Raw genomic sequence first — 26,789 nt, forward strand, 5'->3', positions numbered from 1 at the left:
AGGTTGCGCTTTATCTTGTCTTTATGTTTAATTTGCTTGAATTTTAATGATTTAAATAATTTATATTGAAGATAGATAGCCGATCAATTTGCGGGAATTTATATTATGATTAATTTATTTAAGATTTTGTTCAGCAATTGTAATATTTTTTATTTGCATAAATATCTTTTAATTATTGACAAATAAAATTAAAGGCTTGACAGAAATCCTTTTTTATTATTATTTATTAGTATTAATTAAAAATAAAACACTCCAAACCATTTGCAAATATTAAATTTATTGATGTTTTTTAAAAAGAATCATTCTGTACCGCTAAATAAATCAAATTGTAAAATATATTGACAGACAAACAAATTATTGATATTATCTTTATTTGATTTATTAAGATACTACATTAATATATTTATTGGCTGTACCTTTTGCTCTAAATTTTTATTTTTATTATCTCTCAATTTTAAATTAAATTCTACTTTCCTATTTTTTCTAAATTTAAAATGCTATTTTATTTTATAAAAAATTTTAAAATTCTTTTTTATTTTTCATCATTTTTTATGGTCAATTTAAATTTTTATTTTTTAGGCATTTTCATTAAGTTTTTTTTATTGCGCAAAAACAAATATTTAAACTAAATAAATTTTTACAATTAAAAATTAATTATTTATTTTGTTTGCAAATGATGATCGCCTTTAAATTTAAATTACGACTAATTATTATGTGTCTAAATTAATAAATAAAATTTATATTGAAGCAAGTAGCTAAATAATTTATTTATAAAATCTAAACCATAATAGAATTTCAAAATACAAAATTATCAAGCCAAAAATAATTTTATACTAATAAATTTACATTAATATTAATTTTATAAGAATTCATTAAGATAATCACATAAAATATAAAGAAAATATTATTTTATAATTTATTTAAATAACCATAATTATTATACTATTTTATATCATAAAACACTATTAAATTTAATTAAAAAAAATTAATTATTTTTCTATTTTATTTATTTTTAAAATAAAATATTTATTAAAATAAATTATTCTAATCTTATAAATTAATGTTATTTTTTCAGTTAAATAATTTATTGTTAATAGGTTTTATGCTATCTTCATTTATCAAATTAGGATTTCTCATTTATTGTCAAAAATTCAAAATAAAGACTTAATCATAAAAAAATAAAGATAGTAAAGTCATGACTAATTTTTTAAATTACCAAACAAATATATTAGCTTTGATTAGAAGACATCAAAAAAGAAAATAAAAGATTAAATATGCTTGTTATTAATAATTATTAAGATATTGGTTTTTTGTATAGGTTTTCTGCTAGCTTAAATTGTTAATTTAATAGTTCTCATCGGTCGTAAATAATTATAAATTAAAAGTTAATCAATAATAAATCATAAAAATAAATAATCATCTTAGGTATTATTTAGATTTAGTATTTAAATAATTTATTTTTTAAAAAGCTAATTAATAAGGATAAATAAATAAATAATTATATAAAAACTTAATGAATAATAATCAAATTCAGCTAAAAAATTTGCAGATATACATGTAAATAATTAAAGGTTAACTATATATATTCATATCTACAATACAATATTTTGATAAAAAAAATTAAGCTAAGTTTTTAAAATAACTTAAACAAAATAATTTTTTGTTAGAAAATTATCTATAAAATGAGTTGATCTATTTGGTATTCATAGATTGTTGTAAATATAAGATTATATTGATCACATAAATTGGAATTCTATTTAAATTATTATTAGATCATTGAATTTTTTTGTTTGGAATTTATTTTTGTTACATATTTAATTTTTATAATCTATAATAATTAATTAATATTATTTACCTACCTATCATTTAGCAATATTGAAATATTAGATTATTAATTTTGTTTTCTCAAAATGAGTCGCTTAACTAAAATTTTATGTAAAATTTAGTAAATTGACTAGTTTAATAAATAAATAAGTTAATAAATTGTAAAAAGAGAACAATAAAGGAGAAGTAGACTTAAATTTTCAAATAAAAGCCTATAAAATACATAAAAGGTCTTTTGCAAATAAACATTTTTAAAGGTTTTATAAAGAAAAAAGGAAATAAAAATGAATAAGTTTACTCTTAGTTTTGAAGATTTAGCTTTAGAGAAGGAGTTCTTTTGGTGGTCATACAATCGCGACTATTTTATAATAAAAGTGTTACTAGGAAGCATAGCATTACTTGTTTAGTTCCCTTCTATTATTATTTCTATTAACAGAGGAGATAATTTAGTGGCCATGGGCTGGGGAGTTTTAATGGTTATTTCTTTAGTAGCTCTTGTTTCAATTAAATACAAACCTTTGTCATACAATATGTTCCTCTCTTTATATCATCTGCTGATAATGTTTGTTAATATTTATTATTTATACATTTTGAACAGTGATATTTCTAATAAATATGGAGCTCATATTCTTTTTGTATATGCACGTAAATTTTAATTCATATTTATAGTAATATTTTAATAGCTCGCCTAGATTGTTTTCTCAAAAAAGACCTTTATGAGGTCAATTTTTTTGGTCAAAATTAAGTCTTTTCGAATAATACAATATTCTTTAAAAAACTAGCTTGCCATAAGTTTTGATGGCTTTTTTTTATAGAAGTAATGAAACTCAATTCTGAATTTAAAGACAATTACAAATGAGAAAATTATAAAATAAAAAAGTCTAAAGAATTAAGCTTATTTAATATTATATATTTTGAATAGTTGCACATGGGACAAGCCACAGTACAGTAGTTATGCTTGGAACAAATTTTTTATTAAACTCAATGTGTATGGTTACTGCTTACTTAGTATACGCAATTACATTTCTAGACTATGGATTTACAACATTTCACCTATTTTTGATTGTTATTTCTTTATTTACTATTTTTGGAAAGTATATGAGAGATCGCTCATAAAGAGAGATGTTCCTAATGAGAGAGAGAGAAACTAAGTGGCTGAATATTATGAAAAAAGCCTTACCTTCAAGCATAATCTTAGTATAATATAATGAAAAATTAGACAAAATCGATTTAGATTTAGTTAACCAAAATGCGAAAAATTGCTTCTAGTTTAACAACAACGAAAGTTTTAGTGAATTTTCAAGGAAGATGCAACTTGAAAAATACATAAATTTTGATTTAACGCTATCAAATAGCAATATTGAGAAATTTATAAATGTAGATTTAGTTAATTAATAAATAAATAATTCTAGTCTATAGTAATATATCAGTTCAAAATTTAGGGAGATTTCAAAAGATAAAAAGATCAATCAAGGCAAGTCGCCTATTCTAATTTAGAATCTTAAGTAGATAAAAAGCAAGTCAAATAATGAAGGATAAGAAAAAGTGGATCAGTCAAATTCTCTTAGCAATTTTTCTAAATAACTGACATAGAATTAATAAAATTTTATTAACCAACCTTCTAATTTTTTTTAAACCAACGATCAACGTGAATTATATATGAAAACACCTCAAAAAATATCAAATTCCTTTAAGAAAACTAATTCTGAACAAGAAAAGCAGAGCGCTAAAGGAAAATCATAAAATTCAACTTTTGGGGTTCTAAATAAAAAGAAAAAAAATGCAAACAGTAACAATTTTAGTTCTGATAAAGAAAGCATTTTGATAGAAACATTCGTAGGACTTTACAAGTAATGGATTATTAAAGCTATTTATTTATTTTTATTAAGCAAACATATTTGGTAAAAAATAAGTGTCAACTTATGTAATCTAAATTTTTAATTAATTATTTTTGCTGCATTATTTATTTTTCATTTATATATTTTAAAATTTAATACAAATTAATTTATATATAGATCAAGCGATGATTAACAACTCAGAAGATATAAAGTTAAAGTTATTCACTATAATGTTGGATAGTACTTTTGCTTAATAGTAATTGAAGATGAATCTGATGAAGAGAAAATATAATTTTTGAAAAAGTAAAATAGAGGAGCAGAGTAGATCGTTTAGAAATTTATCGATAATACAGGAAAAAATATGTATAAAATTACAGAGTAGCTAAGAGACAATTAATTGAAGGAAATTATTTTCAAAAAAAATCCTATTTTTTTGAAGACTTTAAAGTATGAGTCTTCAATTCTCTACAACAGCATTTACAATATAAGAAGTCACTTCCTATGGGCTAAGTAAAAGGTTAGAACGAAATGTCAGTAGTTTTCTATTTAGGCAGTTTTAGATGAAATATATGATACTTTTTCAGGAAACCCTAAAGCATTAGAGAAAAAAATTAAATTTTTTATAAGCAAAGACAATTTATCAAAAGATAACTAAAATCAATTGAATTTTTTGCATTCCGATTTAACTTTAATTAAATAACTTTTTTACAGCCTAATATAAAATTCATTTGAAAATACAGATAAAGGCTACATTGTTTTGAAATTAACTGAAATACCTGGAGAAAATGAGCTCTCTACCATTATCAAAGTAGAAGTAACAGACTCTGGAAGAGGCTTTGAAAATATACTTGAATAAATAAACTAACTTCTTAATGTACAAAATCCTCAATTTAGTGAATAATATTATGGGTAAAATTTTTTAGCAGCTAATAAATAATTAAAAATTAAAAAAAATATATTTTGATGAGAAACAAAATTTTAAACAAACTTTAAATTAAAATAAAAAGATTAAAAAACTCCTTAGATATTCTGACAAAAATAAAAAAATTTTCAAAATTATTAAATAAATAAATAAATAAATAAATACAACTTTAATTCTGTTTTAATTTAATTTATAAGGTCTATCTGTTTTGGACTTAAAAATAGTCAAAGGATTGTCAGAGTATTAGGACCTTATTCAAAGCTCTTTATCTTCACAAGAAATGGAAAGGGCAGCAAAATATGCTTCTATATTTACTAGAACATGAGTGTTTTTTCATAAAGCAATAATCACATTTAATTCTAAAATTAGTTATTTTAGCAGGACTTAGATACTTTAAAAAATTAATATAAAAATGAATAGAAAATGATATTAAATAAAGAATAATAAGATGAAGAAAGTTCATTTTTGGGATTTGAAAATGTAACTCAAATCAATATAAAAGAACTGGAAGAAGACAGAGATAACTTGAGATAAAATGAGATTAAATAAATTACTAAAGAAGAATTTGAATATAATAATATTAGTGATATTAGGATTGAGGAAAACCATAAATCTAGTTTTGGAAACATTGTTAACTAATCAAAATTATAAATAATTCAGTCTCCAACAAAAAAATTTTTGCAAAATCTTTCAAGTAACTTAAATCAGCAGGATTAAGAAGAGTCCTATTTTCCTTTTATTAATCAAATCTTTTAAAATAGCTTAAAAAATTCTAATAACACAAATTACAGTACAAGCAACACATAAATTAACATTAAAAATTAAAAAGAAATCGAAGATAGAAAAAGGCACTACTCTCTGTAGGAAGATAATATTTTCTAATAAAACAAAGAAAGATCTTCTTCAATTTTTAAAAAATTAAACAATGAGTCAAATTTTGGTATTATTATTTAAAATGACTCAAATAACTAGAATTAAAACAGTTTTAACCCTTATTTGAATAATTCAGGCTTAGATTATGTTAAATTTTCAATTAAAAACTAGGATGATTAAAAAGCATATCATTTTAATAGTCCTACTCAAAGCAAATAATTTATTAATATAGCCAAGGAATGTAAATTTTAACCAAGTTAATCACCAAATTAATTTAAGACAACTAAAACCTTTGGAAGTGAAAAAAGTTTGAACTAAAAATGAGATTTTATGTAAAATTAATCTAAATTCAACCAAAGATTTATAAGAAATAAGATATATATATTGATTTAATATTACTAATCCCATAAATAATGTGCAATATTTTTAACAAAAAATTAAAAATAATCTTTTAAGAACTTAAATTTAAAAGAACTATAATTATTTTATAGTTCAACAATCTAATTAAAGAAAGTAGATTTTTTTAGAATTAATAATAAATTTTGTACTTGGTAGAAGTCCAGCAATTATAAAATAACGATCTCATAATTTCATTCATGTAAATATTTGTTGTTTGTAATACTATAATAAAAAAATATAACTTCTTAGTGAGAGAGTTACATTAAATTTTATTTAAATATTTAGATTCATTAAATTTTTAAATTTTATTTGACTAAATAAAACCTAATAAAAATATTTAGATTTAAAATTTATTTTTACAATAAAACTTAATGTTAAGCTTATAGTTTATAATTTAGATTAAAATTAGCCTTTTCTGGCGTTTAAAACTATAATATGATATTAAAATAATTAGCTTTTCTAATTTAGAGTAAATTTTAATTCATTTTATTGTTTAACCACTGTTTTTATTAATTCATTTAAAATTTACATTTAATTTTTAGAACCAGTAATTATTAATAAAATTTCTAGAATAACCAAATCAAATCTACAATCATAAATAAAAAATGTTAATTATTCCAGATTGAATGAGTTTTGCTTATTAAAAATAGACAATATCAATCCATTATTTTTTAAAAATATAAACAAATTCTATAAAATCCTTTTTTTAATATATCAAAAATGTTGCAAATAATAGAAAAAACTCTAAATATGTAATTTAACTAAGCTTAATCAGAAAGAAAAATAATATCAACTATATTAAAAATTACTTTTTATATGTATTACTTTATTAAATATTTAAAATATCCAAAAAGAACTTATGATTGATGTGTCGAAAAAGTTAATTAAATTTAAAGATGTTTTTATTACCATCTAAATAGATGTTATTAAGTAAAAAAATTAAGCATCGTATAAAAGAAAATAGAAGTAGTAATATAATTATTAATAAATTGATCTATAAAAATAATAATGGTATATTGATTGATTGGAAGCAAAAAGAGAAAAATAAGTAATTCAAGTTATTGTAAATTTAAAGATTTCAAATATAATATTTGTTAACAAACTAATTAATAAATTGAGTAGTCCGCTTTTTTTCTGGCTACTTACTTAATATCAATAAAAGATGGAATAATTAAATTCATAAATTAACTAAGTAATTAGCAAGCATAAGTAAGAAACAAACAAGATAAATTATAAATCTAATCTTCCAATAAATAAAAAGCAAAAAGTATAAATACAAAATATATTAATTAATTATAATTTAATAAAAGCCTATATAATTCATTAATTTATTTATTCAGCTAGAATCAATAGTTTTCATTTTTCAAAATAGATAGCATTTTATATTTTAGCTCACCAATTTCTAAAGATTAAAAATGATGAATTAGAATCTTTTGTACCCAAATGGTTCTCCTTCTTCCTACTACGATAGCTTATCTATTAGCAATAGCAATACCCCATAAAACCTTAAGCCATCAGCAATTATTGGGAAGGATTACTCTAGTACATTGCAACAGTCTCCATCAACATAGCACAGTAAAAAAATTTACATTAAAATCATTTTCATTTCTCTTAAAATCAAATTTTCATCACTTTTAAAATTCCTTAAGAATGAGCTTAAAATACATCAATCAATTCTATTTGTGCAAACTTAAAATTTATAACTTGTTAATAGCAATTTAATTTGCTCTTATTAATCATAAAAATGTATTTTTCATTAAAAATATGAGCGCGTATTAATATGATTGCAATGATATATTTATTATTGAGCTTTGATTTATTAATTATTTATGCATTAAATATTTCCTAAGTATGATATGGTTTTATATTATTATTTTTATTTTTAAAAGCATACTCGAGCCTTGATGCAAATAGCGGTGGCAAAATTAATAATAACAATAGCTTAAATACAATAGGTTTAGCTGGATAAAACGAAAATAACTATAGAATAACAACTTAATTGGTAGATTCGATTATTCCAGGAAATTATTAAGCATATAACTCAAATTTGTAACTCAATTAGTACTCCTCATAAGCTTAAATAAATAGCAACAGCACAAATTATACAAGCAATCTATCTGGATCAGCAACCAATCCAATTTAAAAAAATACTTTACTAAGTATAGCAAATACTAATGTAGGGGCAAGTATAAGTACAAATGGAGATAGCCCTCACCCAGAAGCAAATAAAAACACTAAATCTTTTATTGGTATTAATTTATCTACTTAGAATGCAGATAATAAAGCAATAAGTAGCATTAATGCAAGTAGTGTTCCTTAATCTACTTTAACATAGTTCATTAAAAATTAAGGATTTTCATTCAGCACAGTAACTTCACCCTCTTCTAATTAGCAACCGCTTTAATCTCTTTCATTTCATCATCAATCTTCCTTTCAAGGGACTTCTGTCACGGGCTTAAACAATAAAATGCCAATAAATTTAGGAGCAAATGCTAATAAAACTGATCTTTTAGGTAACTACACTAAAGAGAATAATTTAGGAATCCCTACTTCAACTATATCTCTGCAACAATAGAATTCAAGTTTGCCATATTCAATAAATATCATTAATGACAGTACTACAAAAAATTAAAATAGTTATAGTCACCAAGATTTGGCTGCATAGTAACTTTAGGAAGTTCAAAAAGTGTAATAATAGCTAGCAAATAATGGAACAAGCAGTTATCAATAGCAATAGTATCATGTAGGAAATAGCTATTCATACTTAGATAAGTATAAAGATACGCTTTCTACTCCTAAAAGAGATGTTTATGCTAGTGGCATGAGCTAAAGTATGCTAGAATAGGGTAACACACCTTAAAACAATTTAGCTCCAGTTTCAAAAATGACTATAAATCACTAAAACTCTGTAGGATAGATTGATGATAAATAAAAGTAGTAAGACACAGTATCTAAAAAAAATAATACCTTAACAGCAGATGAACTAATAAATAAATATTGTTTGCTTAAATAAGCAAATCAATTACCAAGCAAGACTAATACTATTAATGATTAAAATACATCTGGACAGTAATCCTTTACTGAAAATAAATAGATATACTAACAGCCTTAATAAACCAACAATTTTATTAGTTCTCATTACTAATCTATGCCTTCTCTTGTGTAAGTATAGTAGCAGCAAATAGGAACATAACCTTAAGCACCAAACTCGTCATTTTTGTAGTAATCTGGAGTACCATAAATATCAATTACTAACACATCAGATTCACCTATTTCTAAAAAATATGAAAGCAACAACCCTATAAATAATGTCTCTACTCCTTTGAGAAAAGAAAGTGCCCCATAAATAGAATCATATGGTTTAACTAGTTTGAATAAAAATTAAAATGAGTAGAATATCACTAATGTGACTTCTCCTCATTCTGGTAGGTAGAATAATCTAAAATACTAATCTATGGATTAGAACTCGATTTAAAAAGCTCTTAATAGTAACTAACTTAATTAATAAAGCTCCTCTAGCCTTCAACAAAACAAAGAAATATAAGGTATTAGTAGTTATACAGCTCTTACTTCAAACATATAGAGCAATTAATCAAGCAAATCTCAACTAGGATCAGCTGCCTAGGGTTATTTAAATCAAATACTTAATCCAACAAATGGTGTACCGTCTTACAAGTAATCTATTAGCGAAGATTTACCTTTCTAAAGTACCTCACCTCATATAGTGAATAATATTACAACAATATAAAACCCATATTCTTTAGGAGTAAATCACGCATAAAATAATAGTTTAAGCAGTGGTGGAATAAATTCAAATAGATAAAGTGAAACTGATCTTATGACAAGCTTTAATGATTCAATTTTGCAAGGAAGTAGTAGTGTATAAAAAATACCAAATTTGCCAATTCAGAGCAATGATTTATCTAACTAATAGAGAAGTACTTAAGCATAATATTTAGAAGAAAAGAACAATTAAAACTAATAATAATCTTAATATAATCCTCACTAATCATCAAATAAGTAGAAGGAAGTTTTCTAGCTTTACTAAAATATTATAGGTGCAAATTAAACTCCTTAAAAAATAATAAACAACTCTTCATATCCATCTCCTAGTCAAGGATTTTAATTATAGAATTTAAAGGAGCCTGCTGCTGAACCTCAGCAACCTTAAAGTGCAAGAGGAGCCTCCTAAATTTCATCTACAAATACTTTTATTCAAGGTCAACCTTAAAGCGCCTAAAAGAATTCTAACTAGTAATAAATTTTCTATAAGATTACTCCTCCTACCATTCCATAGCCATAGTAATCACAAGCTTAAACATCTTAATCTTAAGTTATTCAAATTTAAGCGCCATAAAGTTAAACAACATAAAACTTTTAATCAAATTCTTAAAATCCAAGCATCTAACCTTAACAAATTGGCACTTAAATTAAATCTCCATACCAAATTGTGAATGGTAACAAACAACAGGTTATATTCAATCCTAAAGCTTAGCAATAAAGCGGATAAAAATAATTATTTGAAAGTGGTTTGTAAATTAGCTAAATTGGAAATCGTCCCAAAGGAAATTTTACAGTAATAGATTCTGTAAGTCATCCTTATTTAACATACAAAAATCCTAAATAAGCAAATAATTATAAATAAAAAATATGGTAAAATATTTTAAACTAGCGTAAAAATAAGCAGAATAGCTTTCATTCTCCTGTCAGAGAAAAACAGTTTTATTCTAATAATCTTAATGCAAGTGCTGATGATTTTGCTGGTGGATCACTTCCACAGTTCTCGCCTCAAAAAAAACCTGGACAATAAGAATTTTTCCCTAATCCTCCCTAAAATGTTAATCCAAAATAATAATACTATTAATTAGGGTACAATTAGTATGGCTAACCAATAAATTCTATTTAAAATAGTAAATTTGGGAAGCTTCAAAATTCTGATTAGCATCAGTATTAATACGTCACTTATATTAATGCACAAGGCTAAAAGGTTGAATAAAGAATTCTCATTAAATCTCCAAATTAATAGTCTTACAACATGAATAATGCAACATTTCCTAATCCTACTTTTGGATAAGATTAGAGGTAAATATTTTATGAATAGAATTCGAATAATCGCTAAGGTGAAGAAAATCCCCCTAAAATTAATTTAGAAATAGTGAATAACCACTCAACTCCAAACGAAAATATATTTTATGGAGATTAAAAAGCTATGACATTTTCTAAAGTATCAGGAAATTCTACTAATTCTTAAAACTCTGGATAAAATTCTCCTGCTTTTATAAACAACTAAACGTAAAGATCATATTCTCCATCAGGTAAGAAAATACCACCATCAAGCTAATTTGCTAATTACCATGATTAGCAAGAATTAGCTAAAAAAACTCCAAAAGGTGAAGAAAAAGCACATTAAGATCATTTGACTATTCCACAAGATTAGAAAATTAATGGAGCAATCAAAGAAAATTTAAATAAAGCTATGAGAATGAGTTTTGGTGGTGAATCTTCCAACGATAACAAGAATATTCAAATTTGAATATAAAAAAATAATGATCAAATACTCTGTTTTTGTACGAACATCTCTTATTAAGAAATACCAAGAAAAAAAATTATTTATTGAAAATGATAAAATTATATTATTCAAAAATTGTTCAAGCTTAACTTCAATACTTTATCATATAAATTAATTGAGAATACTCACAGAACAATAACCATTTATTAACAAATTAATTTATCCATTAATCCATCCATCCATCTATTTTAAAATTATCTTATTCATATATTAACGACTCCTCTCTATATTTTCTTTATATTCTTATAATTATAACGTAAGGTTTGTTTTCAATAGATTTATTTTAATATAAGTAAAACTTATTTTTTAAAGAAGTAAAATGAAAATATTCTAATCTAATTAACCTTTTCAGTATTGTTCTTCCTAAAAAAATTTATTTTATTTTATTATTTATTTTTCTAAAATTGTTTTTAGAAAATAATTATTTTGTGATCTTTTTTAATTTTTTAATTTAAGATATAACTAATTATGTAATATAAATTTATAATTTTGATTTATAAAAACTTTTCTTTAAATATATTTTAATTATAAATCAGTTTTTTATTTTAACACTCTAATTGAATAACATATTGAAATAATAAAATAGGATTAAAATCTTTTTATTTAAAAATTTTTTAAGATATAAAAACAAACAGCTTGCATGATGAGTATATTTCATAAATATAAATTGTTGTTGGAATCTTTTTTTAAATGAAATAAAAACACTTAATAAGTATCGAAATTGAAAACTATATTTGTAGATTATCAAATTAGCCAATCAAATATTTATTGTCTAATTAGATTATTAATATTTTACCACAATCTAGATAATAAATATCAAATTTTAATATAAAAGATACAAAAAGAATTGAATAATGTAGTAAGACTATTTATAAGTAATCATTTTACTTCAGTTTTTATTTGTTAGAATAAAATTCCTTTACCTAGTAATAAATAGACGTTCTTAACAAAGATCCTGCTTTGAGGTTGCCTAAGGATGTTAATATATTAATGAAAGGGACCAAGGATATTACATTTTTTAAGAATTATATAAACAATGGTGAAAAAAGAGTACATATCCTTTGTTGTACTTACATGAAACATTAAGCAAATAATATTGGGGAAGAAGTGGTAAAAATAGGTAAAATTATTATTTTGCTAAATGAAGGAAAGGAAATATTTGTTTTAAATCTATTAGGCGAAATTAATGATAAACTATTTATTCTCCTCAAAGGGGAGGCAGGTTTAATGGTTTTATAGCCAAAAATTACAAAGCAGTAGCAAGATGAATTTGAAACTGTATTAAAAGATTAAGAAAATAAGGAAGGTGATAATAAAAGACTAGATTAAAATAAAGAGGCTCAAGGAAATGAGGAAGTTGAACAGAGATCTAAATAAATTACTATGAATGAAATATAAGAAAAAAGGGCAAGAAATACCTCATAAGTAGCAAATGAAGAAGCATAAAATTAAAAGAAAGAAAGTAATTAAATAAATAAATTAGAAAATGATATAAAATTTTTTATAATAGAAAATAATTTAGAGTCTAGAAACAGCATTACAACTTAAGAAAATAATTTAAAGTTTAGGTCCTTAGAAGGTAAAAAGTAATAGCTAAATGTATAAGATGCTAATAAATTAAATAGTCTTTAAGTAACCAAGAGTTAAATTTAAATTACTTCTGATTAAAATAACATAGTATTTTAAGAACCTGTTATGGAATTAGTCCAAGTTAAGTTGTTAGAAAAAGGTGATATATTTGGGGAAGTATCTCTTGTTTAAAATAGACCTTCTATTTTTTCTGTATGCTGCTTGACAGAGTGTCAATTTGCCATTTTAGAAAAAAAAGAATTTGATTTTATTTTAGGTTAATTAGAAGAGTAAAGAATATACAGAGAAATGAGATTTTTAGGGGGTCTTGATTATTTCATGCATTGGTCAGCTAATTAAATCAAATATTTATATGTTGCATCTAAAACAGTTTCTTTTTAGAGGAATCAATTTGTATTTTAAGAAGACGATCCTGCAGATTATATCTATATAGTAAAGTCTGGCATGTTTGAAGTAAGAATATTTCAATCAAATTTATTTATTTATTTAATTAAATTATATTTTTATAAAAGAAAGTAAAGAATCTTAATTTTGAAATGGAAAAAGATATATGCTTTTTAGATCTTCAGGGTGCTTCAGAGCAGCTTATAGAGAAGATAAATCTAAAGTATAGGTTGTTTTACATGTAAAATGATAAAAGAAAGCTAAGGGTAAAATATTTTGAAAATATAAAGCAATCAAATATATTTATTTATTTAACATCTTAGTTAAGCACTATTGAAGAAAAAGAATTGTTTGGAGAAGAAGATATACTTAATAAATAGAATAAACGAAGTTTTTCTGTTATTTGTGTTTCTTAGTAAGGAGATGTTGTTATGATTAAGAAAAGAGATTTTTATTAGAAAGTTCTTGATTCAGATCAAACTAAGAGGATGGTTAAATACAGAAATAAATAAAAGAAAATCGTAATGGAAGAAAACACTAAAAAATATAACTCTCTTATTTAGGAATATAAACAATACCTGATGGATAATTGCTAATAAAATTTAAAGCAAGTAAATCTACAAGAATACCTTCAAACAAGTAACTAGGAAATTAAATAGTCTGGTATATCCGAGTTGCTTCCTTTAAATTTAAATACAAACTTAATACACAGATACAAGACGGGTCAAGAATCTTAGTCTTTAGTATAATAATATCTCAACAACACTAGATATTAAAGAATTAATTTAAAAAGAAGAATATATGAGAAGGTTAATTCAGTAACAAATGTAAATGAGCAGTCTAATCTATTAATGGAATATGTAAATAATTATTAATATGCAGAACCCTATGGGGTAGTTCAAATTGAATTTAATAGGCAAAAACCTTAACCTAGAAAGGAATTTTAAGATAGAATTAAAGAGTTATAGGGTAAGTAAGAAAAGCTTAGAGTTGTTTTAAGAAAGTTGCAAAGAAATGAGTCCCTTAATTTTATAGAGTAGAATAAAAGCAAAACTCGTTCTATTTCAAGTTCTAGCTCAATTAACTCGAAGATAATACATACACCAATATCAGAAATAAGGAAGCAAAATTCAACTTTACATCTAAATCCTAATTAAGATTAATTCTCAAAAAACAAATAAAATTAAATTGCTTCAAAGGAAATTTAGAAATCCAGTAAACTCTAAAGAAGTCTTTCATATAATGATAGTAAAGTAAATCAAAAACAATAAAGGATGTCAGAAGAAATAAATATTTTCAAACCATAAAGTTATTAGTGCAAAATAAGGAATTATAGTAGTATAATTTAAAGTAATAACTTCGAATCTGATGAAGATATCAGCCCTAAAAAGACCTTAGCCTCCGAAAGAGATTCTATAAGGTCTAGTGATATAGATAAATCGTTGAGAAATACGATATCGAATTTAAAAAAATAAGACTCAAAAGATAGTTTGGCTAATTAAAATGAAGTTCCATCAGATTTCAAATAATGTCTTCATAATATAATTAAAGTTTCAAATAATTATGAAAAAATTGCAACACATATGAAAGGATTTCCTATAAGAATAAAAACTTCTCATAATTAAAGAGATTAAGTGTACTATAAAAAATTGAACTCAAGTATTTCAAACAGCTATAAAATTTAAAATAACTTTAAACTCGATAAAAATAATGTTCCATTAATTAAAGATTTTAATAAGATAAATTCTTGTTTAGGAATTCAAGATAATTGAGCTAATTATTGAAAATAAAAAAAATTTAGCTTTCTAAATTTCAATGTTTATTAATGCAAGCAAGTTAAGCAGCTATTCTGTTTCAAACTCACTAATTTATAATAAATATTTTTAAATATATAAAAGAAATAAAAATAAAATGAAAATTTTTACTATTTATAAGTGAATAATGTTTTATGTTTCAAATTAAGTAATATAAATTTATATAAAAATAATAAAATAATCTAATTAATTTAAAAAGGAATGAATTATTGCTAATCAATTTTACAGCTTGTTCGTTATAAGTTGAGGTTATTGCTTAATAAATAATAATATTAAATTAAATTAATTTGTCAAAAAAATAATCTTAAGAATTTAGAAGATATGTAGAAACACATATATATTTTTTTACATAAAAATTAATTAGGTTTCTGATTTATATTATTATCACTAATTTAATCTATTTTGTTTAACCATCAAGTTTGTTTGCAATCTTTTAACTGATACTTTTTCAAATCAAAATCATAATAGGAAATAAAAAAAAATTAAAAGGCAACTCAAATACCATTTATTAGATATATTTAGAGACAGTCTATATATTATAGTAAACATTTTTAAGATTAACTTTTATTAAAATTTATAACTATCTTCCAATCATAATATTATGAATCTGGGTTTATTTGATCATAATTTAGTATATAATCGCATATTTTAAATTAACTATTATAAAATTATTAAGAGAATTAAATGAGCTAGGAGTAGCTTTAGTAGATATGTTTATAAGAAAAAAAAGAATTTGATTCTGAAAAATAACATGAGTATTCTTCTCCTACTTATAGAGCTAGGTCACTTTCAAGAAATAAAGCTATAAATGGAAATGTCTAGGAAATGAACCACGAAAAGGCCATTTAAAGTGTATGCTCATTAGGATTAAATTATTTCATAAGTATGTCATGTGACAGATAGATAAAAATATGGAATTACTCAAATTTGTAAGCTATATTTTAATATTAAAGTGAGTATTCCTGCTGCAATAACTTATTAAAAATTGGATTTTGTCATTTTTTATAAATATCTGGTGATCATGGATAGTAAGTACAATTAATAGAATGGAATGAAATGAAAATTATTTAATCTCTTAATTTGGAGGAAAAAATTGTTTATGCCTAATCTTCTCCTTATCTAGCATCTGATCACGTAATTATTTGCGGTGATAACAAAGGTTCTTTATATATCCTGAATATAGATATGAATATAATATCATCATAATAAATGAAAAACAACCATTAAATTTAGCCTCTAAAGCTTTTAAAAAAAATAAAAAATAGAGATAATAGCATATAAATGTAAAGCGTTACTTCAATATGCTTTTTGTAAGATTTGAATAAATTAGCAGTTGGAGGAGAGAAAGGAAGTATTTACTTTTATAACATTCAGAAGTCTAAAATATACAAACATATACCTAAGGCACATATAAATGGAAGGAAAGTTTCTTTCATATCATAATTTTCAAAAAATGACAAGCAGTATATTGTTTCTGCAGGTTGTGATTAATACATAAGGCTATTTGATGAAGAAAGTTTAGCTGTTTTAAAATAAGTTTCTTTAAATAATCCAATTGTTTGTGGAGTATAATTAGATAATTAATTTGCTGCTTTTGGTGAAGGAAGGCATGTTTTGCTTTTAAATCTTAATGATTTATCAGTATTTAGCTTAGCTTTACATAAAGCAAGAGTTAATGTTATTGATATCGATAGAGATAAATAAAATTTAATTATAGGTGATATTAATGGCTTTTTAAAAGTTTGGCAACTGAAGTAAGATCTCAAATAGCTTGCAAATGAAAATTCCTAGTAATTATCCTCTTTTCGGTAATCAAGGTAATTAGAATACCCAACGGAAGTTAGAAAATCTGTTAAACAAGAAGAAAATTTTTGTAATGGAAGCTACTCTTCAAGGAATGAATTCAATAATTTTTCTAACAGTAATAGATATGAATCTAATTCTTAAAAATTTATTAAGAATGTCTTAAAATCTTCTAGCAACAAAAAGCAATTAATTTAAACTAAAGTAAGTTCAAGGGAGAATAGTGTTAGTAAAAGTTAAAGCAAATTTAAAATTCAATATAGCTAAGAAAAGAAAAATAAAAACTTTTAGTTTGATAGCTAATTTAGCGATTATAATGGATTTAGCACTGATAAAAAGACACCTCCAATTGACTAGAACCCAAGCACAGTTTCAAGTTAATCATACGCTGCTTCGAGTAACTATTTAAAGAATAGTAACTTGTTAAGAAGTAGCTCAGGTTAAAAGATTCCCCACTTTATTATTCCTTTGTAGACTTAAAATCAGAATAAACTAGAATCTAGATCTTTACAAAGTTCTTAAAAGTTGAAAAATGGCTAATCCTCACCTCAAAATAATATTTATAAAATAGTCATTAATGGAGACTAAAAAACTAACTTTGAGAGCTTGGTAAATGTTCAGTCAGCAGATTAAATAGAAAAATTAGGTTAGATAGGTAGCAAGTAAAATTCTATCAAGAATGAGTAAAATATTATTTAAACATCTCACTTAGAGGATATTTAAAATATAGATTCCTAAAGCATTTCATCATTTTAATTAAAATTGCTTTTTAATACAAATCAAATAAACTCAGAAGATTTTAGAAATCAAAGCAACATACCTGAGAACTTTACACAAAAAAATGGAGAAAATATTAATTCATAGAATAATTTTGTAGATACAATAAATTAGAAAGAAGAACACGCTAGTGAAGATAATTTTTATTATTAAATAATTAAATAAAAAATTAATTAAAATTATTAAGAAATGAGCTACTTAAAACCTTAAACACCAAGCCAAACTATCAATTAATATCAATCGAATGCAGAAAATTTAATATTTTAAAATAACTATGGATAATAAATAAATTTATAAATGAAGGAATAAACGATGAATACTTAATTTTAAGTTCCTAGTTAAAATTAATAAATTACATGCGAGCCTTATGATATTTAAGATTAAGAGTTAAAAGAGAAACTTGAAATTGAAGAAAGAGATCTTAGGACATAAATAAAATAATAATAAGAAGAATTTAGAAATTCTATTTTAAAAATTTAAAGCTAAAGAAGCTTATCATCAAGTATGCAAGAAAAAAGCTCAATAATGTTAGATCAAGCAGGTATTCCAGTTACATACTCTGTTGCAAGTCATCATTTCTCTACAGATAATAATAAAGATAATAACTTATAAGAAAATTAGTAATCCCCTAATTTGTAAAATACATAAGTTATTTAACAATAGATGTTAAACAATACTGGTGAAAATGCTGTAACTTAGTAGTAATTCAAGGAGTTACTCAATTAAATAAATATGGAATAAGAATAGGATACTCTAATTTAAGAGCTAAATCAATAGGAATAGGAACAAAATGCCCAATTAAATTTTTAAAATTTAACTATACCTTAGCAAGTATAAAGATATAATCATTTTTAGATGAATCAAAACAAAAATGATTAAAACTATAGTGAATTTAATAAAAGAATTGTACTTTTAGAAGAGCAATAAATGTATAACCATAAACAAATTATTGAAATTAGAGAAATGTCTCATTAAAACTTTGACGAAAATCAAAAAATAAAAAATGAATTGTTTGAAATATAACAGAGGTTATAAAGTTTAAGCTAATCAAAACGCTCAAAAAATGCTTCTTCTTTGTCTTCAAGAAAGTAGTCTTTAAGAGATTTTAAAGTAAATAAATAATCTTAGATGTCAAGCTAATTTCTGTCACCTTGTAGGATAAAGGGGAGACTTGTTAACAGCTTTTAAGAATCAGAAAAAAGAAATAGCTCAAATGAAATAAAGAATTTATAAGAAAATTATATTGGAAACGAAGAAAATTAAATGAAAAAAAGTTTAAGATAATAAATTAATGAAACCATTTAGAGCTATAAGTAATCTTAACAACAAAGTCTGAGAAACTCCTAAAAATTGATGACTTAAAAGTTTTAATCTCCTTGTAAAATATAATCTATTGATATCAATTCTCCTCCTAAAAATTATATTCAAATTAATAAAACTTATATATCTCCTCTTAAAATAAATTGGAATTATGTTAATAACGATCCATAGCTTATTGAATAAATTAAATTATCTTAACATAATAACAAAATGAGATCCTTAAGCACTGATTTTTTGGGTTTAAGGAAGCTTAAAGAAAATTTTAAGGCAACTGAAGAGTAAAATCAACAATAAAAAAAGCTAAATTTCGACTACTCATCTAAATTAAGATAAAAATCAGCAAATATGAATTTATAGATCAGTGTGGAATAGAATAAGTAAATTGATATCCTTCATAATACTAGCTAAACAAATATTTCTGCTCTTGATGCGTATAATAATTATAATTAAATTAAGGAAGAAGAGATTCATAAGCATTTTTAAAATATTAGTGCGATTGAAGAAAAGTAGTAAAAAAATAATATGTTTTTCACTTCCGTAAATTCTTAAAATAATTTACAATAAAACTAAGAACAATAATTGTGTAATGACAAATAAGCAAATAATTTAAGTAGTATTTAAGTATCTCATAATTTAATTTAAAATAAATAAAGTAATTATTAAGAGTAAAAGTAAGAGTAAAATTAAAATGACTATAAAAGAAATAACTTTAAATAGTTATTAAATATTACTTAAGGATTAAATTCTGCTTGCTAAGATAAAAAATTAATTTAAGGAGCTCAAACAAGTCATTAAAATGCATATAACTTTGATATTAACCAAAACTCCAAAGAATTATAAATTGATGATTAAGTTTCATAAGGTAAATTCTTTTAGCAGCAATAGCTCTACCAATAAAATTAAAATAGTATGCAGGATCCCTATTTGATTTCAGCATATGGACTGAAAAATAAAAAGCAACCTATTTTAAATAATATATTAAAAATAAATGAAGAAAAAGATGAAAATAATGATACTTTATAGAATATATCTTTATCTCTAAACCAACCTCTGAGTAGTTTTTTGACAAATGTCCAAACAAATCAAACAAAGCAGAATTTTTCTTCTTCTTAATAAATAACTGAATATCCATAACATTTCATTCCTGTAGGAAATTAGAAAGATTTAAAGAGTAATGGAGTTAATGAGGAAGATTAAGTTAAATCAATATAATCTGTTTAGTAACAATAAAAGCCTATAGTTGAGTAAGATCAATAAGTATTTGATTAATAGAAGGAAAAAGATATTATGATTATTTAAAATTCTTAAAATCTTTCTTTGAAGGTTTAAAAAGAATTTGAAGAGTGTGTCTAAGGAATGAAAGAAACACTCGCTTAAAACAAAAATGATCTTGAAATTTTAAAATAAGAAATGAGAAATATGGACAATAGAAGAAAAAAGAGTTTAGGTAAAATACCAGATCACTACAGTTCAGCTTTAAATTTTATATAAGAATAAAATTAAATAGAATGGGAAAACTCATAGAGAAGCTATAGCTCAAGAAAAAAATGAATTAAATTTGTATATATCTTGTTAAAATAAATACTTTTCATCAAAGTAAACTAAAAAATTAGTAAAATATAATTTAAAACCTTTGTATAAAATAAATTTATTTATCATTTTTATAATTAAATGAAAAAATTAAATATAATTTTATAAAATAAAAAATTTATAATTTTGCAAAATGAAATTAAAATTTTAGAATAAAAATATTTTAAAATTAATTTAACCTAATAAATCAATTAAAAAATTTCAATAACACTAAAATTTATAATTTTAAAAAGAGTTTATTTAAGATAAATTATTAATTAATTAATATTAAATTTTATTTTTTATGATTGTTAATTTAATATATTTTTATCTATTTAATTATAATTAATAATATTTAAAAAATAAAGCAAGTTTTTAAACACAAAAATTGCGCTAAAATGAGAATTATTAGGATTAAATTTTTTTGAATTTGAAAATAAACAAAATATCTTAGAATAATATAGAATATGGATGTATAATGGTACAATATTTATATTATAAATCTTATGTATCTTAATTAAAAAATTTAGCTTGGCTAATCTTTTATAGAATGATTGTTTTAATATTTTACTTAAAAAAATTAGCGCAAAAAATCCTTAAAAATAAACGAAATCATTGAATTTAGATTAAATTTAAAATTTTAAAAACTTTAGAAAATAATAAACTGCTGTAAAAGTATCATTTAAAGCAATCTTTTAATAAATTAGCATATTAAAATGAGCAAGCAGGAAAAATCAGTAGAAGAAAGATATTAAAAAAAATCCCAAATTGAGCATATTCTTCTTCGTCCTGACTCTTATGTTGGGTCTATAGAAAATGAATAAAAGGTAAACTATAATTTGTTTATTTATTGAATACAACTTAGATAGCTTATATTAAATTTAATATAAAATAGTCATTATGGATTCTAAACAAGGAGGGAACAGCATTAGAAGAAAAAGAAATAGATTTCGTTCCAGCATTTTATAAAATATTTGATGAAATTATAGTCAATGCTGCAGATAACTTTTAAAGAAATTAAGATGGAGCTCCTATGGATACAATAAAAGTTATGATTGATCAATAAAATCAAATGATCTCAGTTTGGAATAATGGACAAGGAATCCCTATATAAATTCATAAAGAGCATAATATTTATATTCCAGAAATGATTTTTGGTCATCTATTAACAAGCTCTAATTACGATGATAAAGAAGAGAAAGTAGTAGGCGGTCGTAATGGATTTGGTGCTAAATTAACAAATATTTTTTCTAAAAAATTCATTGTTGAATGCAATGATGACAAGCGTAAAAAGTAAAATTTAACTAAAATCTATAATTTCTTATCCATTTAAATTTAACTTTAGATATTACAAGTAAGAATGGCGTAAAAATATGTCTGAAAGAACAGAGCCTTTGATTACAGAAAATAAAAAAGGTGGTAATTTCACATGTGTAACATTCTATCCTGACCTTTCTAAATTCAAGATGCAAAATATTTCTGATGATATGGCAAATTTACTAAGAAAAAGAGTTTATGATATGGCTGGTATTTTTAACAATAAGGTCAAAGTTTATTTGAATAATGAACAAATAAAAATAAAATCCTTTAGTTAATATGTTAACTTGTTTATACCTGACATTGAAGGTAGCTATTTCTTTTTTATTTAAGAAAATGAATTTGCAATGATGATAAAATCTAAATGACAGAAAAATACATACTTATAATGGTAATATATGGTAAAACCATATATTGCTAGTATGTACTTTCATTGTATGATGGCTTACACTTGATTTTGAGCAAATTCATTTTTTTAAAATTATTTTTAATTAATTAAATTACTTTTTAAATCAAGAAAATTAAAAATTATTTTTTTAGAACAATACAAATGCTATGATCCAACTATGACTTCTGACAGATGGGAGATTTTAGTTACTTTTTCAGATGGTTAATTTAAGTAAGTATCGTTTGTAAATGGTATTTGCACATCTAGAGGTGGTAAGCATGTAGATTTTGTCATTGATAAAATTGTTGAGAGAATGCAAGAATAAATCTTGAAAAAGAATAAAGATCTTGATATCAAGCCTCATTAAATCAAACAAAATTTATTCATATTTATGAATTGCCTTATTGTTAACCCTTCGTTTGATTCTCAAACCAAAGACACTCTTACAACAAAAGCCTCAGCTTTTGGATCAAAACCTGAATTATCAGAAAAATTTATCAAAAAAATATTGGGTACTGGTATCATTGAGTAAATTGTTTCCTAAGCTAAAGCTCGTCAGAATGCTAAATTAGCAAAAACTTTAAAGGGTGGGAAAAAAGGAAGAATTACAGGTATCCCAAAACTTGATGATGCTAATGATGCAGGTATTATTTTATAATTTATGAATAATATCATAAAAATACTGATTTAAAATATAGGAACAGCAAGAAGTGAAAACTGTACATTAATCTTAACCGAAGGAGATTCAGCTAAAGCATTAGCAATGGCTGGTATAGAAGTTGTAGGTAGGGATAATTATGGTGTATTCCCATTAAAGGGTAAGCTACTTAATGTTAGAGAAGCAAATAAGAAATAGATCATCGAAAACCAAGAAATATAAAATATATGCAAAATCATAGGGCTAGATCCTGCTGTTTAAAACTATGAAAATGTATTTATTTTTTATTATTAAATATTATGCATTTAACTTAACATATATTTTAACAGACAAAGCAATTAAGGTACGGATCTTTAATGATCATGGCTGATTAGGATAGTGATGGTTCCCATATTAAAGGTTTGGTCATAAACTTTATTCATCACTTCTGGCCTTCTCTGTTTAAAATGAAAGGGTTTTTAAAAGAATTTATTACTCCCATCCTTAAAGTTACAAAAGGAGATGAAGTTCATTCATTCTTTACAATATAAGATTTCAAAAATTTTGCTGCTTAAAAAGGAGACCGCCTTAAGTAATACAAAGTTAAGTACTACAAAGGTCTTGGTACTTCGACTGACAAAGAAGCTAAAGAATATTTCTCCAATTTCTATAAGCATCAAATTAATTTTTAATATTTAGATGAAAACGATATGGAAGCTATTGAATTAGGTTTTTCAGGTAAAAAAATAAAAGAACGTAAGGACTGGCTAGCTAATTATGATCCTAATTCATTTGTTGATTATAATATAAAATAATTAAGATACAAGGATTTTATTGATAGAGAGCTTATTCACTTCTCAAATGCTGATAATTTAAGATCTATCCCATCGTTATGTGATGGCCTAAAGCCTGGTCAAAGAAAAATTCTATTTTCTTGTTTTAAAAGAAATTTAAAATCAGAAATCAAAGTAACCAGAATAAAAAAATAAATTACTTATTAATTTTTCACTTTAATTAAAAAGGTAGCTTAATTAATTGGTTATGTTGCTGAGCACTCTGCATATCACCACGGTGAATAATCACTCGCTTCAACTATCATCGGAATGGCATAAAATTTTGTAGGTTCTAATAATATAAATCTTATGATGCCTATTGGTTAGTTTGGTACACGTAATCAAGGTGGAAAAGAGCATGCCTCTGCAAGATACATTTTTACAAGTCTGAGCAAAATTACTAGAATACTTTTTCCAGAGCATGATGATCATGTACTGAAGTATTTAGAAGACGATAATCAAGTAGTAGAACCAGAATGGTATTCATTGAATTTTAACTAACTTTAGAATTAATTTATTTTTAAAAATATAAAGGTACATGCCAATTATTCCTATGTGTTTAGTAAATGGTAGTAGTGGTATTGGTACTGGTTGGTCAACTGATATTCCTAACTATAATCACAAGGAAATTGTTGAATAAATTAGAGGGAAGCTGGAAGGAAAGCCATTTACTGAATTACATCCTTGGTACAAAGGATTTTAAGGTTAAATAGAAATTAATCCTAAAGGTGGGTATATAGTCAAAGGGTAATACGAAATCGATGAAGTTGAAGAAACAATAAAAATTACTGAATTACCTGTTGGTAAATGGACAAGAGACTATAAGGTAGTTTTAATTTGTTAATTTATTAATGGAGTAAATATAATTAAATTTTTATAAAAGAATTATTTAGAAGAGCTACTATCACCACCAAAAGGAGAACCTGAAATTGAAGACATTCGTGAATATCATACAAATAATAGAGTTCATTTTGAAGTACAAGCAATACCAGGGAGAATATAATAATGGGGTGACATTGAGAAAAAGCTTAAATTAAGCACAACAATGCAAACAACTAATATAGTTATGTTTAATGATAAATATAAATTAAAAAGATATCAAAGTACTGTAGAAATAATGGAAGAATTTTATGCTTTACGTCTCAAATGCTACTAAAAAAGAAAAGATTATTTAGTCAGCAAAATTCAAAGAGATGTTGATATTTTATAAAATAAGATGAAATTTATTACATTAGTTGTCAATGGTACTTTGGAAATTAGAAATGCCAGAAAGAAAGGAGTTCTGAATAAACTTAAGGAGTTAGGTCTGACTCCAATGTCAAAAATAACCAGAATCAATTCGACAAAAATCTAGGTAAATAAAATTTAAATTTGAAAAAATATTAAAATAAATTTTACAAAAAAACAAAGGCATTTGAAGAAAAAAAGAAAGAAAGTTAAGCTGAAAAAAATGAAGATAATGAAGATGAAGAAGTTTAATAAGACGAAGAGGAAGAAGAAGAATAAGTTTAAGAAGGAGAAATTCCTTTATCTGAATACAACTACCTTCTCTCTATGCCTATCTTTTCTTTGACAGAAGAAAAGGTAATATTCTTTTTTATTAAATTAAAAAAATCAAGTTAAAAATTAATATAGGTATTATAACTCAAAAAATAAGTAGAAGAAAAGGAAAGTGAACTTTTGATCTTATAAAAGAAAGAAATAAAAGATATGTGGACAGAAGATTTAGATAAATTCATAGAAGTAATACAATTTTAGAATTAATTTTAGATAAAGATTTTTAATAAATAATTTATAGGTTATTGAATAAGTAGAAGAAAAAGAAGAAAAAGAGAGACTTACAGGTAAAGGGTTTACATAGAATGGCAAAGCCCGTGCTAAAAAGAAAAATAACAATAAAGAAAAAGAATAAAAAAAATAATAAAATAACTCTTCAGATGACGAAAGCGAAAAGAAAACTGTTGTAAAAAATAAAAATCCATAAAAATCTGATAATGAAAAATAAAAGCCAAAAGAAAATAATGATAAATAAAAGAAAATAGATGAAAGTTTTCTTGTGAAGAAAAAAATGGATGCAGAACAATAAAAAACAGAAGAAAAGGTATAAAAGAAAGAATAGAAGAAAGAGCCAATGAAGTAGCTCTCACTGATTGAAAGAATATCTTAAAAATATAGTAATCAGGCGGAATAATAAGTAACGGCAGATATACTTGACACAAATAAACGTAAAAAAGATCCATCTTCAACTTCTACCTCTGTTTATTCAATGGATATGCCATAATAAAACCTAAAGGTAATTTAATTTAAATTTTTTATTTTTTTTGACATATTTCTTTTTTCTAGCGAAAGAAAAATAATAAATTGAAAGAAGATGATGATGATTTTGACCTTGATTTAGATTTCTTAGAACCTAGTTAGATAATTATGAATCCTAGCTAAGATCCTAATAAAAGAACCTTAAGGTCAAATGGGAAGAAGCCAAGAACGATTTATAAACTAGATTCGGATTCTGATAATGATGAATTCAATCAGTAAAATGATGAATCTGATGAAGAAGAGGAAGAGGAATTTGTTATGATGCCTTCTAAGAGCAATAAGAAAAAATTATTTGATGAGGATGAGGATGATTGAATTTATTGCTGATTTTATTAAATAATAAATATTTTTATATAGAAAATGAAGTTTAATTTTTATAGTTGAGTATATATTTTATTTATTTAGGGTAGAGTTTTAATTAATTGTATTAAATTAATCAATTTTATATTAAAAACTAATAAATTCAAATTATATAATCTCAATTGTAATCAATAATCATTTTATTTAATATTTCTTATTTATTAAAAGTATTTATTTTCATTGATATATACAGTGATGTCAGAATGTTAAATCATTCTAAAATTTTAAATACAGTAAATCCTCATTAATTAGCATG

The 26,789-nt window shown here is 23.6% G+C and overlaps 5 protein-coding genes across 5 annotated transcripts; all 5 read left to right on the top strand. All coding sequences in view use genetic code 6, as the record gives it.

The window, feature by feature from the left end:
• Positions 1-2,108: 2,108 nt before the first annotated feature.
• Positions 2,109-5,781, top strand: TTHERM_00825400 (ATPase, histidine kinase-, DNA gyrase B; the record flags this gene model as incomplete). The annotated part of the gene is made up of 4 exons (XM_001031408.2): positions 2,109-2,469; positions 2,747-3,674; positions 3,840-4,571; positions 4,782-5,781. 4 exons carry the CDS (start codon positions 2,109-2,111, stop codon positions 5,779-5,781), a joined length of 3,021 nt encoding a protein of 1,006 aa, XP_001031408.2.
• Positions 5,782-7,190: 1,409 nt separating this feature from the next.
• On the top strand, positions 7,191-11,389 carry TTHERM_00825410 (hypothetical protein; the record flags this gene model as incomplete). Its single annotated transcript, XM_001031409.3, has 2 exons — positions 7,191-7,431; positions 7,746-11,389. The coding sequence occupies exons 1-2, from the start codon at positions 7,272-7,274 to the stop codon at positions 11,387-11,389; spliced, it is 3,804 nt and encodes a 1,267-aa protein (XP_001031409.2). The 5' UTR covers positions 7,191-7,271.
• An 890-nt stretch (positions 11,390-12,279) lies between these two features.
• TTHERM_00825420 (cyclic nucleotide-binding domain protein) lies at positions 12,280-15,171 on the top strand (the record flags this gene model as incomplete). Its single annotated transcript, XM_001031410.2, has 6 exons — positions 12,280-12,300; positions 12,353-12,545; positions 12,603-12,887; positions 12,936-13,468; positions 13,528-13,665; positions 13,723-15,171. The coding sequence occupies 6 exons, from the start codon at positions 12,280-12,282 to the stop codon at positions 15,169-15,171; spliced, it is 2,619 nt and encodes an 872-aa protein (XP_001031410.2).
• Positions 15,172-15,897: 726 nt separating this feature from the next.
• TTHERM_00825430 (hypothetical protein) lies at positions 15,898-20,664 on the top strand (the record flags this gene model as incomplete). The annotated part of the gene is made up of 1 exon (XM_001031411.1): positions 15,898-20,664. One exon carries the CDS (start codon positions 15,898-15,900, stop codon positions 20,662-20,664), a length of 4,767 nt encoding a protein of 1,588 aa, XP_001031411.1.
• A 734-nt stretch (positions 20,665-21,398) lies between these two features.
• TTHERM_00825440 (DNA topoisomerase IV) lies at positions 21,399-26,488 on the top strand (the record flags this gene model as incomplete). The annotated part of the gene is made up of 13 exons (XM_001031412.3): positions 21,399-21,509; positions 21,578-21,975; positions 22,028-22,308; positions 22,540-23,031; positions 23,086-23,318; positions 23,375-23,992; positions 24,047-24,336; positions 24,392-24,683; positions 24,741-25,211; positions 25,268-25,441; positions 25,493-25,600; positions 25,656-26,150; positions 26,201-26,488. 13 exons carry the CDS (start codon positions 21,399-21,401, stop codon positions 26,486-26,488), a joined length of 4,251 nt encoding a protein of 1,416 aa, XP_001031412.1.
• Positions 26,489-26,789: the final 301 nt, after the last annotated feature.

Source organism: Tetrahymena thermophila (assembly GCF_000189635.1).
Source record: "Tetrahymena thermophila SB210 genomic scaffold scf_8254440, whole genome shotgun sequence".
NCBI lineage: Eukaryota > Ciliophora > Oligohymenophorea > Hymenostomatida > Tetrahymenidae > Tetrahymena > Tetrahymena thermophila.